This window comes from Lolium rigidum, chromosome 4 (assembly GCF_022539505.1).
Source record: "Lolium rigidum isolate FL_2022 chromosome 4, APGP_CSIRO_Lrig_0.1, whole genome shotgun sequence".
Classification (NCBI taxonomy): Eukaryota; Viridiplantae; Streptophyta; class Magnoliopsida; order Poales; family Poaceae; genus Lolium; species Lolium rigidum.
In genome coordinates, this window is record NC_061511.1 from 3,452,068 (window position 1) to 3,463,541 (window position 11,474).

Below are 11,474 nucleotides of genomic sequence, written 5' to 3' on the forward strand. Positions count from 1 at the left end.
TCGCCGACGCCTCCAAAAGCAGAACCCGCCCGGTTCCGGCCTCCAGATGCCGCTAGCCCCACGGTGGGCGCCAACTGTCATTGCCTACTCGACAATACCCCGGAGGAGGGATCATCATGGAGGGGGAAGGAAAGGGGGCCATAGGGCAGAGAGTCATCGGGATGCTGGTACGCGAGTTACCTAGCTTTGGATCACACTACACGGAGGCAGGGCCTACGGCTGCTTGTCTGGAATTATGTGGGCGCTTTCGCGTTGTTACAATGAGTTGTGGTTGTGTATCTAGGGCTCTTAGGATTCGGCTTATAAAGACGCACGGCTCTAGGGTTTCTACGGAGAGTCCTACCCGGAATACAAGTTGCCTAACTATGTAATATTACATTGCCGTGCACGTCAAGGATCCACCTACTTCCTAACTTGTTGTCATGGATCCGACTTCCTTCATGGGCCTCCATAGTTCCGACTCCTAGCGTACTTCGGTTGGGATCCGGCTCCTTGCTCTTGGGCTGGACTTCCTCCATCTTCAATTAACAACAACTAGGCCGCCTGGTGGGCCATATGCCACCACCACCATCTGTGGGCCACCCGGACTTGCCGGATCTAGACCATGTCGTTGGCATACCCATGAAGTATACCCACAACAACCGATGAAAACTTTTTTGTATAGATTTTTAGTTGCTCCTCACCAACTGTCGTACCATCCTCCTCTTATTCTAGCGGGAGGATTGTATCTTTCCAATGTTTCTTATTAGCGACTAAATGCAAATACTTGTATTGGTATTCACTTCCAGAAATACTATGCCCAACTTTGGCATGTTGAGACGATTAAATATCTTCCCTCCCGACGAGGTTAACCAGTTGTATTCTCATCAGGTTTCTACTTAGGCCTCGTTTGATACGAGTGTATTGGTGGGGATGGGCGAGTATTATCCCGGGCTCATCCCCGAATCTCCGCCAATCCCCATAAGCCTATTTGGTACATGAGTTTAGGGCCAAAATTTCCCCGCCCATCCCCGATTAACCTCGTCCCCGACAAACATTTTTTACTTGGACCGAATCCCAGACCTAGACCTCGGGTATACATGACCGTTACATCTGGTAGTCGGCACTCAGGATAATGATTGAACCCATGTAGTATTCTCAGCCATATTGGCAGCAGGTGCTGCTAGATTGGGTAGCGAATGATCACCTTTGGACAATCACTACTATGTTTTGCAATGCCTGCAACCACTAGCTTGTTCATTAGCTTTTTCATTATTTTATCTTTGCATGAACAAATTATGTTTTGCATTGCCGGCAACCAGTAGCTTGTTCACGTCTTCCATTTAGCAGCACATCTATCCATTATTATACCTTTGCATGAACAAATAGTATTTCGAGCACTTGCTGTCAACTTTTGGTTCTTATAGATGGCATATATTCAAGGTCCTAACATTAAGCTGAATCAAAAATAAGTGTGTAAATGATTTAGGCCAGCATAGAAAAGCACGCACACAACTTGTTAGCAATAGAGAGGAAACTTGCTAACTAACTTTCTATCGTGTAAGACCACCGGTTGCAAGTCACTGGAACTTCTACAATAGAATGATAATTCAGATTTCGTTGTAACTTGTTTGAACATCCAGTCTTTAAACAATCTATTTAATGTAGGTGATTATTGAGAAGGCTGGAAAGAGTGATATTCTTGACATTGATCTCTCTCTCTCTCTCTCTCTCTCTCTCTCTCTCTCTCTCTCTCTCTCTCTCTCTCTCTCTCTCTCTCTCTCTCTCTCTCTCTCTCTCTCTCTCTCTCTCTCTCTCTCTCTCTCTCTCTCTCTCCACACCGCCACCATTCTGTTTGTCTCACGAGATTCATCCTGTAACTTTGGGTTAGTACTGGCATATACTTGTATGGTTTCTAGTATTTATCTTTGTGACTGTCACTTGGATTTAGTAGCTTACCTATTTGTCTTTGTGTCCTTTTATTATCTATTTGATATGGCCGTTGATTGCCCATTGAGAACTTGACCTGATCATTGCTCTTTTCTTCAGGTTTTGCTATTCTGCAAGTCTGGCATTCTCTTCGGTAAATTCATTAAGTGACGAGACTCCACCCTCACGGGATCGTGTAAAAACACCGGTATGTTTATCTACTTGTCTAAATTAAATAGTTTTCTTTTTATTCCTTGTACATGCTTGTTTCCTCAATTTTTATATCTTGATATACAAGTTATCTTACTTAGTGCTTGTTTCCTCAATTTTTATATCTTGATATATAAGTTATCTTAGTTAGTATAGTATATATGGGAACATAGAACATGTTGGGAATGGAGAACAGTATATTGAGAAAGTTTTCGTCTGGTGGTTAGTGTGTGATTTTTAAGCGTAGTGGTTGTAAAAACACACAAGGGATAATTCACCCAGGAATACAGACAAGGGATAATTCACTCAGGAATATGAACTGCAAGTTATATGTATTTATTAGTTGCATGAATTGAGAGAAAGGAGAAATTTAGCTTGGTTGGTAGGTTAACTATGCAGTTATGTACTACCGACCATTTGTTGTTCCTTTGAAGATTCGAAGGTTGACATTTAGCTTACATACTTCCCTGGGTATAGTTACAATGCTCTTATAATTTCTCTTTTTTAGCTTCTGAAATACTAGAATCTTTCCTTGTCATTTGTGCTCTAGAGAAGTACGAATACAATCTGGGTTGATCATGCAGATATTATTGGTAGCTTCTTCAATACCATTCCAATCATTCTAATCTGATGAAGTGGGTTAATTACCTAGGCTGTGCAGTAAGCTTGAATACCTCTAGTGTTAACTTTAGTGATAGTTTCTGAAACTTGATACATAGTACAACTTAATATCAACTATACGTTAATTCATATGGTGTTTTAGATGCAATGGGTTAAACAATCAAAGTCGACATCATGTGTTCCCCTTATAGTCTTGAACTAGCATGTTGCAATAAACCATGTATGTGGCCTTATCAATTTGGCTCACAGAAGGCAATCAATTATCCAATTTTCTCGTTAGTTTTACTGAAACCAGTAGTTGGATAACATAATGATGGATACCAGACGAAAACTTAGTGATTATTGTGATGTTTGTTTTCTTAATTAACCTGGCTTGGTCTGAAATGCTATAATTAATTAGTACCGGGTTATATTAAGTATATCATTTCATATATATGGATTTCACTGGCTTTGTCTAGACAACAACTTGAGTGCTAGTTTTGAGTGCTAAGATAACCATGTTTTGATTAAATATAAGGTGCATATCATGGAATTGCGGAGTGTAGAACGTATATTAGTATGATGAAAAACTTAAGATAAATATTAATGTTTGTCATTTTTTCTGCATTGCACTTCCATTTGACATGGAAAAAGCAAAGACACCTCAAGGAGCATATTATAGAATTGCTTGGAGGACACCTCAAGGAGTGCTTAGTTGCCTTTAGGATGGAACTAGACATTTTCATGTGGTTAGCATCATATCTTAGAGATGAGGGCTTGATTTTAGATTCTAGAATCAAGGTGGAAGAGAAGGTAACACTTTTATTGTACATGCTCTCACATAATGCTTCATACAAAAAAATATGCAATTAGAGTTTAAGCATAGTGGTTGGAGTTTTAGCAAGTATATCAAGGAATTCTTTGATATTATTCCAACCTTAACAACAAGAATCGTCAAGCCTCTTAATCTCTATGAAACTCATCTAAAGATAGCTACATACCGCTGCTTCTTCCCATATTTCTAGGTCCAGACTTCAACCCTTATTTTTCTACCAAAATTGTTCTCTTATCTATTTCTTATTTTTTTCCCAAACTTTTTATATGCAGAATTGTATTGATGCTATTTGTGGGTCCCACATTCCAGTCACTAGAACACCTAGTCGTGCCTCTCCATGGAGGAATAGAAAAGGCACCCTAAGCTAGAATTGTTTGTTTCCATGCGACTTTGACCGCAAGGTAACATTCGTTTCCTGCGGCTAGCAAGGGTTAGCTAGTGATGCTATGGTGCTTAATTTTGCCATACCAAGAGGTTACACAATCCATGTTGGAAAGTTTTACCTAGTTGTTGGTGGCTATGGCAGCACCCAATTCTTGCGCCATATCGATGGGTTCATTACCACTTGAAGGAATTCGGACGTGGCCGCCGATGTCCACAAAAGTACATGGAATTGTTTAACCATTGCCATGTTGTCCTTACAAACCATATTGAGATGCTTTTGGGGATTCTAAAAAAATGTTTTCCTATTCTCAAAGTTGGCACATTCCACAAATTATGGAATCAGGTTAAGATACAAGCTGCTACACTAATATTTCACAATATCATAAAACAACACAATGGTGATGAAGACTGACTTGAAGACCAAGAAGATAACATAGACCCACAAAATTGTGTGGATCTCCCTAACAATGATGATGATGTGGTACAACAGTTAGATGATGTTGTACAACTCCCGGGGAACCACGTGGAAGGCAAAAATATGAGGGACCAAACCGCAATGCAGATGTGGAGTGATTACCACAATGTGTAGCTAGTGTCTTACTTGGAGTCTTATAATGTAATATTCAACTCTTTTGTGTTCTTCATATTCTAGTCCTGTAATGTAATGGTGAACTATGTGTGTTCTTCATCTTCTAGTCTTGCCATATAATGGTGAACTATGTGTGTTCTTCAACTTCTAATAATGAACTTTGTGTAAACTTTCTACTCTTTTTAGTAATGTATTTTGTATTCAGTTGGCGTGTTACTTTACCTGAACTAGATATGCAAACAAAAGGGTAGTGCGGTTCAGTCCAGCTCCAGCACAATGGTAAGAAGAAGCAATCTCCTAAGCAAGGAAAAAATATTGGTACATGGAATTCTCCAGAAGGTATTAAAAATATATTGGTAATGATCATTCATGGCTTCATTCATGACTTGCTAATGGATCATTATGTGTATGCTTGTGTAGTTGCGAACTCAAGAGAACGATGGGACACTTTGTTTAGAAGTTCCTTTATTCTCCATGAGCATGACACCCGTACCATAGAGGTCAGAATGGTTGGAGTGGTGAATTTTGTACATCAATGGTGGACATGTTCTACCAAAGAAATCTGGATTGTCATCTCTTGTCTTTTTTGCATGCTACCGATCGGTCAAAACCAATGCCATTTGTTTACTGGTTAGAGGTAGTTAGTGTTGGAGATAGTGCTCTAGAGACAAATAATAATAGATACTTATTATATGTCAAATGTTTATAATTAGTTTCGTGCCATTCTATCATTGTATTAAAAGGAAATATTAATACACATGTGGTATTTTAAACGAACAAGGAGTCCCTAGTAAGCACACAAGTGCATAACTAGTTCATTGAGGTCAATTGTTGATCGAGGTTTTCCCGATCATGGACATAAATGTCATGGACAATGAGGTTATATCGATTGGATAAATGATATGATGAACATACCCATAACATAAGTATTATAGCACGATCACGTCACACTAAGTTCAAATTCCGATGTTTATTAAGTGCGTAGTGACTTAATCCTTAGACCGTGAGCTCGTATCTAATCACTTTCACCAAAGGCTGCCTTGACTGCATCACTCATCACACCGTAATAGGGTTATCAAGAAAGGTGTAGTTGGGTCTTCCAATGGGATGGTTGTGGGGTATGGATCAAGAGCGGGATTTGTTCTTCCATGTGACGGAAAGATAGAAATGGCCCACTCGGTGAGATTACATCCATTAAAGCTACGCATCGTATGACTAGGTCATGGGTATGGAATTACACACGAACGAGTTGAAATAGCATTGTCGGTAACGAGACCGAACAAGGTATTGTGATACCGAAGATAATTTCTCGGACGAGTGCCGATATCGAATGAACAAAAGGAATAAGACTCAACGCAATGGTTCAAACGACGATTATATCTTTGTGGAATGCATAGAGATCACCATGGTTATCTAGACCCCCTAGTGATCAATGGACCGGAGACAATGTCTCAGATCATGTCTGTGTTATTCCCGAACCGTAGGCTAACACACTTAAGGATTCAACAAAACTAGAGATAGTTTTTGATTCATCAAAATTGAGAGAGATATCCGGAATAGGGTTTCGGTATTGTCCGAAATGTGTTCGGAATAGTTTGGGAGGTGTCTCGGACAATAGGAAATTAAAGCATATGTTTAGTATATTAATTAGATGAATTAATATGTTAAAATATGATTAGTTTAATAAAAATATGTTTTTATTTAGTTAAAAAGGGCATTCCTACCTTTATTGGGCTTCATATGGAAGGGGCCCATAAGGGAAAGGAGAAGGGGTGGCCTAGCTGCCTCCCCCTTATGAAGTATTGCCCCCCTTTGCCCCCTATATAAAGAGACCCATAGGGGCAAATTAAATACATAATTAAATAGATAAATATCTCTCTCTAGTTTTCTTACCATTGTCAATGATGTTGTCCTATTAGCTTGTAAGTGTGAAACAAACAACTTGCTTACTATTATTCTTGCACGTTGGTACTTTGATTATGTCTATAGGACGCAGCCTCCTCTGATATGTGGGCGAACTCTGTGCTGCTGGCTCAGCCACTCCGGTACATCCCGGTGCCTGATAGGTACTGCCCTATTAGGAAGAAGAACATCATGATATGGCCTACTCCTCTGTCTACCTTCGTGCTGAATCGGGTGTGCGAGTTGGTGAAGGAAGGAACGACCGGAGTTCGGGTCTTTAAGAACCGTGACCTGAAAGCTATTGTAGAGGTTGTTCTCAAGTTCACCGGCCGCGAAGTTGGTGTGGACCAGCTCTACAACCATCTAAGGCACTGGAGAGCAAGGTGAGATCATGTCTGCAGGCTAAAAATGCTTGAGGAGGTGCGTCGGGTGGAGAAGACATCAGCAATCATGATGGAGTATGATGCATACTATGCCCACATCAAGGTTAGATCAGTGCACCTCATATTTCACTTGATTCACTTTAGAATGGAGTATCTAATCTCTAGAATGTATGGCTACTTCATTGCTGTCTTGAAGCTGAGAATGGACAAGATGAATGATGTGCAAATGCTAGGCGTGGTGGTCATATTAGAATTCTTTTTTTGTGATGCATGTGCAAAGAGATACATATTTTGGTGATGATGAATTGAAGATGATGGTTGTACGTGCCATGGGACACAAGGCATTTGGTTTTGTGATCTGTTCATGTCATCATTTTATAAGTGGTTATATTGTTGCTGCCATCTTTGCTACTAGAATGCTCCAATATTGTTGTCATTTTGATGCTCCAATGCTCCAATATTACTGTTTTTTTTGTTTTGCAATTTCTCATATTACTAGCTAATCTATGATGCTCCAATTTTATTTCACACTCAAACCATATTTAGTAGAATTATACACTTTATCTTTTGCTTTTCCTGCTAATTTGTTACAGCTAGCTATGGCAGGCCACGGTAGCTGCCAGGTATGCTGCTAAACGCAGGAATCTACTCATTAGAGCTTTGTGCAAAGAATTACCCAAAGACTCACTGATTTGTGCAAAACGAAATTTGAGTGACTGATCTGTGCAACGTTCTCCTCAAAATTAATCTTTGCTAAGGTTTGTTGATTTGCCGTTGTGCACTAATCCCTGGATCGTATGAGATAAGGTTTTATGGGGATTAGTGGGGATAACTTTCTAGAGGACTGGTCCGCAAATACTCCACTACCAAACAAGGTCCATTCGGCTATTATAACACGGGTTTGTTCTGTCTTCGGTCGGGCTCGTCGGTCAATTTAGAAGTCGTTATTATTCAATTTCATGCATGCCTAGTGGATTAGAGATGCGGATTTAGAAAAAATACACTAATATTTAAAAAATGAGGATAAATAGAAATTAAACTAGCTCAATACTCTAATACAAAACATGTCATTTAGAAATAAGTGTGAATTTAAGGTTTAGTGGGGATTATCCCTACTAGTTTCCAAAAAAACTCTAGCACCAAACAAAAAATCTGTTTAGACTTTAGACTTAAAATCGAGCTCATCAATCCGTTTTACAAGTGTATACATGTCGCTCGTATTTCTGACCCATCTCCTCACAAAATGTCTATGGGATGGGTCTTATTCACCATGTTTTCTTTCGGGGTATGACGAGTGAAGATTTTCTTTCCTACCTCGACGGCAAAATCTCACAGAAACCTTCCCGACCGTACAAAAGTTGGGTCGTTTTCTTTCAAGGTATTTCTGTTTTTGATGTACATACGAGAGCGTTGTGCATACGTGCAGACGTTTCTCGGCTCCTATACGTGTTCCTAATGAATGGAGCGCGGTGACCCTTATCTCAAAGAAAAAACCGCTCAGCTTGTGTGGAAAAAGACATCTCATAGCATTTATGTTGTGAGCAAGCAAAACAAAATGTGGTTGGAGGTTAGGTGGGTAGCGACGCATTCGGTTCACCAGAATTTAAATCTCAGATTTAACACTTTAATGTCTTCTTAAAAGGCGAAATATTCTTCGGTTGGACACGAACAGAGTGTGGTGAACCTTATCTCAAAGAAAAAAACTTGTACCGAGCAATGGACATGCTCAGCTACGTGTGAAAAAAGATACCGCATAGCATTTATGTGGTGGGCAACCAAAACAAAATATGGTTGGATGGTTAGGAGTGCAGTGGCACCTCCAGCCCACTAGAATTTAAATCTCAGATTTGACACCCGGTGTCTCATTAAAAGGCGGAATATTTTCACTTGGAGGCGAGGTTAATGTCGACAGCGAGATGTCCATGATGACTTCGTCAATCTCCAGACCCGTCGAATCAATTTTTTAGACCCAGTCTCTCTAATGTACTCATAGACGTAGGTTCTGCATGCATGCGTTCATATGGATGTGTGTATGTGTGTATGTATGAGTGGCTACGTCTATTCTGTGTTTCAAAATAAAATGTCAAAAAAAAAAAGGTGTGGGAAAAGATGCAGCTATAAAAGCTTGCGGCTTCTCTCTATTCGATCTAGCACGCCACAACCTAGCCAACTTAGCAGCGCCCTCCTGATGGCTCCTTACGTAGAGGTTATGTACCAACTGATGCATGAGACACCTCTGCAGCTGCAAGCATTGCTACTGCTCTTTTTCATACTACTACTGCACCTGGCCACCATAACCAGCAGCAGAAACAAAGCAAAGCGTCTGCCTCCTTCCCCTCCGGGGCTCCCTGTCATAGGCCATCTCCACCTCGTCGGTGACCTCCCTCATGTCTCCCTCTGCAACCTCTCTAGGACGCACGCCCCCGACGGCCTCATGCTCCTCCGCCTCGGCGCCGTCCCGAACCTCGTGGTGTCATCCCCGCGCGCCGCCGAGGCGATCATGCGGACGCACGACCACCTCTTCGCGTCCCGCCCGCCGTCCAATATCGCCGCGGTGCTGCTGTACGGGCCATCGTCGGGCATCGGTTTTTCCCCATACGGCGAGCACTGGCGGCAGGCGAGGAAGCTCGTCACCACCCACCTCTTCAGCGTTAAAAAGGTCCAGTCGTACCGCGTCGCCCGTCTACACGAGGTGACTAGCACATACCAGCGTACAGCTTCACGGCCACCCTTCGATCGTCGGCTCCATGACAAACTTTACACAACCTCTTCATTTACAGGTGAAACAGGTGATGGCAAGGATAAGTGAGGCGGCGGCTTCCAACGCGGCCGTCGACCTGGGCGAGACGATGAACGCGTACGCCAACGACATGGTGTGCCGCGCCGTGTCGGGCAAGTTCTTCAGGGCGGAAGGCCGGAACAAGTTGTTCAGAGAGCTGGTCGAGGCAAACACGGCTCTCCTCGGAGGGTTTAACCTCAAGGACTACTTCCCAAGACTAGCCATTCTCAATAGGTTCGTCTCCAACAAGGCCGAGCAGGCCCACAGGAGATGGGACGAATTGCTCGAGACCATAATCAGCGATCACGAGAAGAACTCGATGCACCAAGAGAACGGGACCGGTGAGCAAGAAGATACTGACTTTACCGACGTGTTGCTATCGGTTCAGCAAGAGTTCCGGGGTATCACCAGAGACCACATCAAGGCCATCCTAATGGTGAGTAAATAAGTAATCTCGGTTTTCCTAATTTTCAGTTGAACTCGCTTTAAGTCTCAAGTCTCCCAAACCGTTGGATCGCGTCGATTCCTTCATGCCATGAGTTACAACATCTTGCACATGCGATTGCAACTACAATTTTGCTACTTGTACATGGATCGCACTAGATCTTGCCATTTTGGTTGCTCTGTGGTCCATGCTAGTTATAAGTTTTAACGTGTATTGCAACGTGTCGATCACTGATAATTAATTTAAACAATGAGAAATAGATTTCCCTACATATATTTATGTTACGTTAGCCATCTTAATTTTTAATGAACAACATACAGGACATTTTCGCCGCGGGCACGGAAACGTCGGCTTTGGTCTTAGAATCCGCCATGGCCGAGCTCATACGCAATCCTCAACTCATGATCAAGCTGCAATCGGAGGTAAGAAACAACACTCCCAGGGGACAAGAACTCGTCGAGGAAGAGAACCTTTCCGGCATGAAGTATTTGAAGGCCGTGGTGAAGGAGACGCTCAGGCTGTACCCACCGGTGCCACTCCTTCTCCCTCACCTGGCCATGGCTGACTGCAAGGTCGACGGCTACACGATTCCTGCTGGAACACGAGCCATCATCAACTCGTGGGCTCTCGGCAGATACCCTGGCTCCTGGGAGAAACCAGAGGAGTTCGTGCCAGAGAGGTTCCTCGAGGGTGGTGCCACAGCAGCGGTGGACCTGAGGGGAAAGGACTTCCAGTTCGTGCCATTTGGGGCTGGCCGGAGGATCTGTCCTGGACTCAACTTCGGGTTGGCTACAGTCGAGATCATGCTGGCGAACCTGGCGTACTTCTTCGACTGGGAGCTTCCGGCTGGTGTGAAGAAGGAGGACGTCGATATGGCGGAGGTGTTTGGCCTCACGGTTCGTAGGAAGGAGAAGCTCATGCTTCTCCCGAGAACCCATATAGCCGTGTGATCGGTGTATAGTGTGCATGCATGTGCAGTAGTTCATGCTTGCGTGTGTGTTCATGTTCGCATTTGCATACATACACGATGTTGATGAACTGATCTAATTACATAGTGTGGTTTTACGTTTGAATGCAATACGCGTACCTTTCTACATTTGATTTCTTACAATAACTACTTTCAGTCCTTTGACATCGGATGCCATTTAGAAAAGCTTTTTTATCGAAGATCGTAAGCAACCAGAAAAGCCGGTTTACCGAAATATGGGGCCATTTTGCAAAAAAAATCAAAATTCGCGTTTGTTTCTTAACAACTAGAGCACATAATACATAGCCATCTCAAAGGATTTTATTTTAAATAAAAAATTATCATTTAAAAAAATTGAAAAGGCGATCATAACGCCGATGCCATAGACGCTATAGTGTCTGGCGCCGCTCCCTAAGGCGCTATCCTATGTAGCATAGCGTCACTCATGTCGGCACTATGCATCTTAAACTTG

At 42.4% G+C, this 11,474-nt stretch overlaps 1 protein-coding gene across 1 annotated transcript; it reads left to right on the forward strand.

Moving 5' to 3' along the window:
* The first annotated feature begins 8,999 nt into the window (after window positions 1-8,999).
* Window positions 9,000-10,985, forward strand: LOC124649098 (indole-2-monooxygenase-like). Its single transcript, XM_047188772.1, has 3 exons — window positions 9,000-9,503; window positions 9,592-10,026; window positions 10,356-10,985. The coding sequence occupies exons 1-3, from the start codon at window positions 9,000-9,002 to the stop codon at window positions 10,983-10,985; spliced, it is 1,569 nt and encodes a 522-aa protein (XP_047044728.1).
* The last annotated feature ends 489 nt before the right edge of the window (window positions 10,986-11,474 follow it).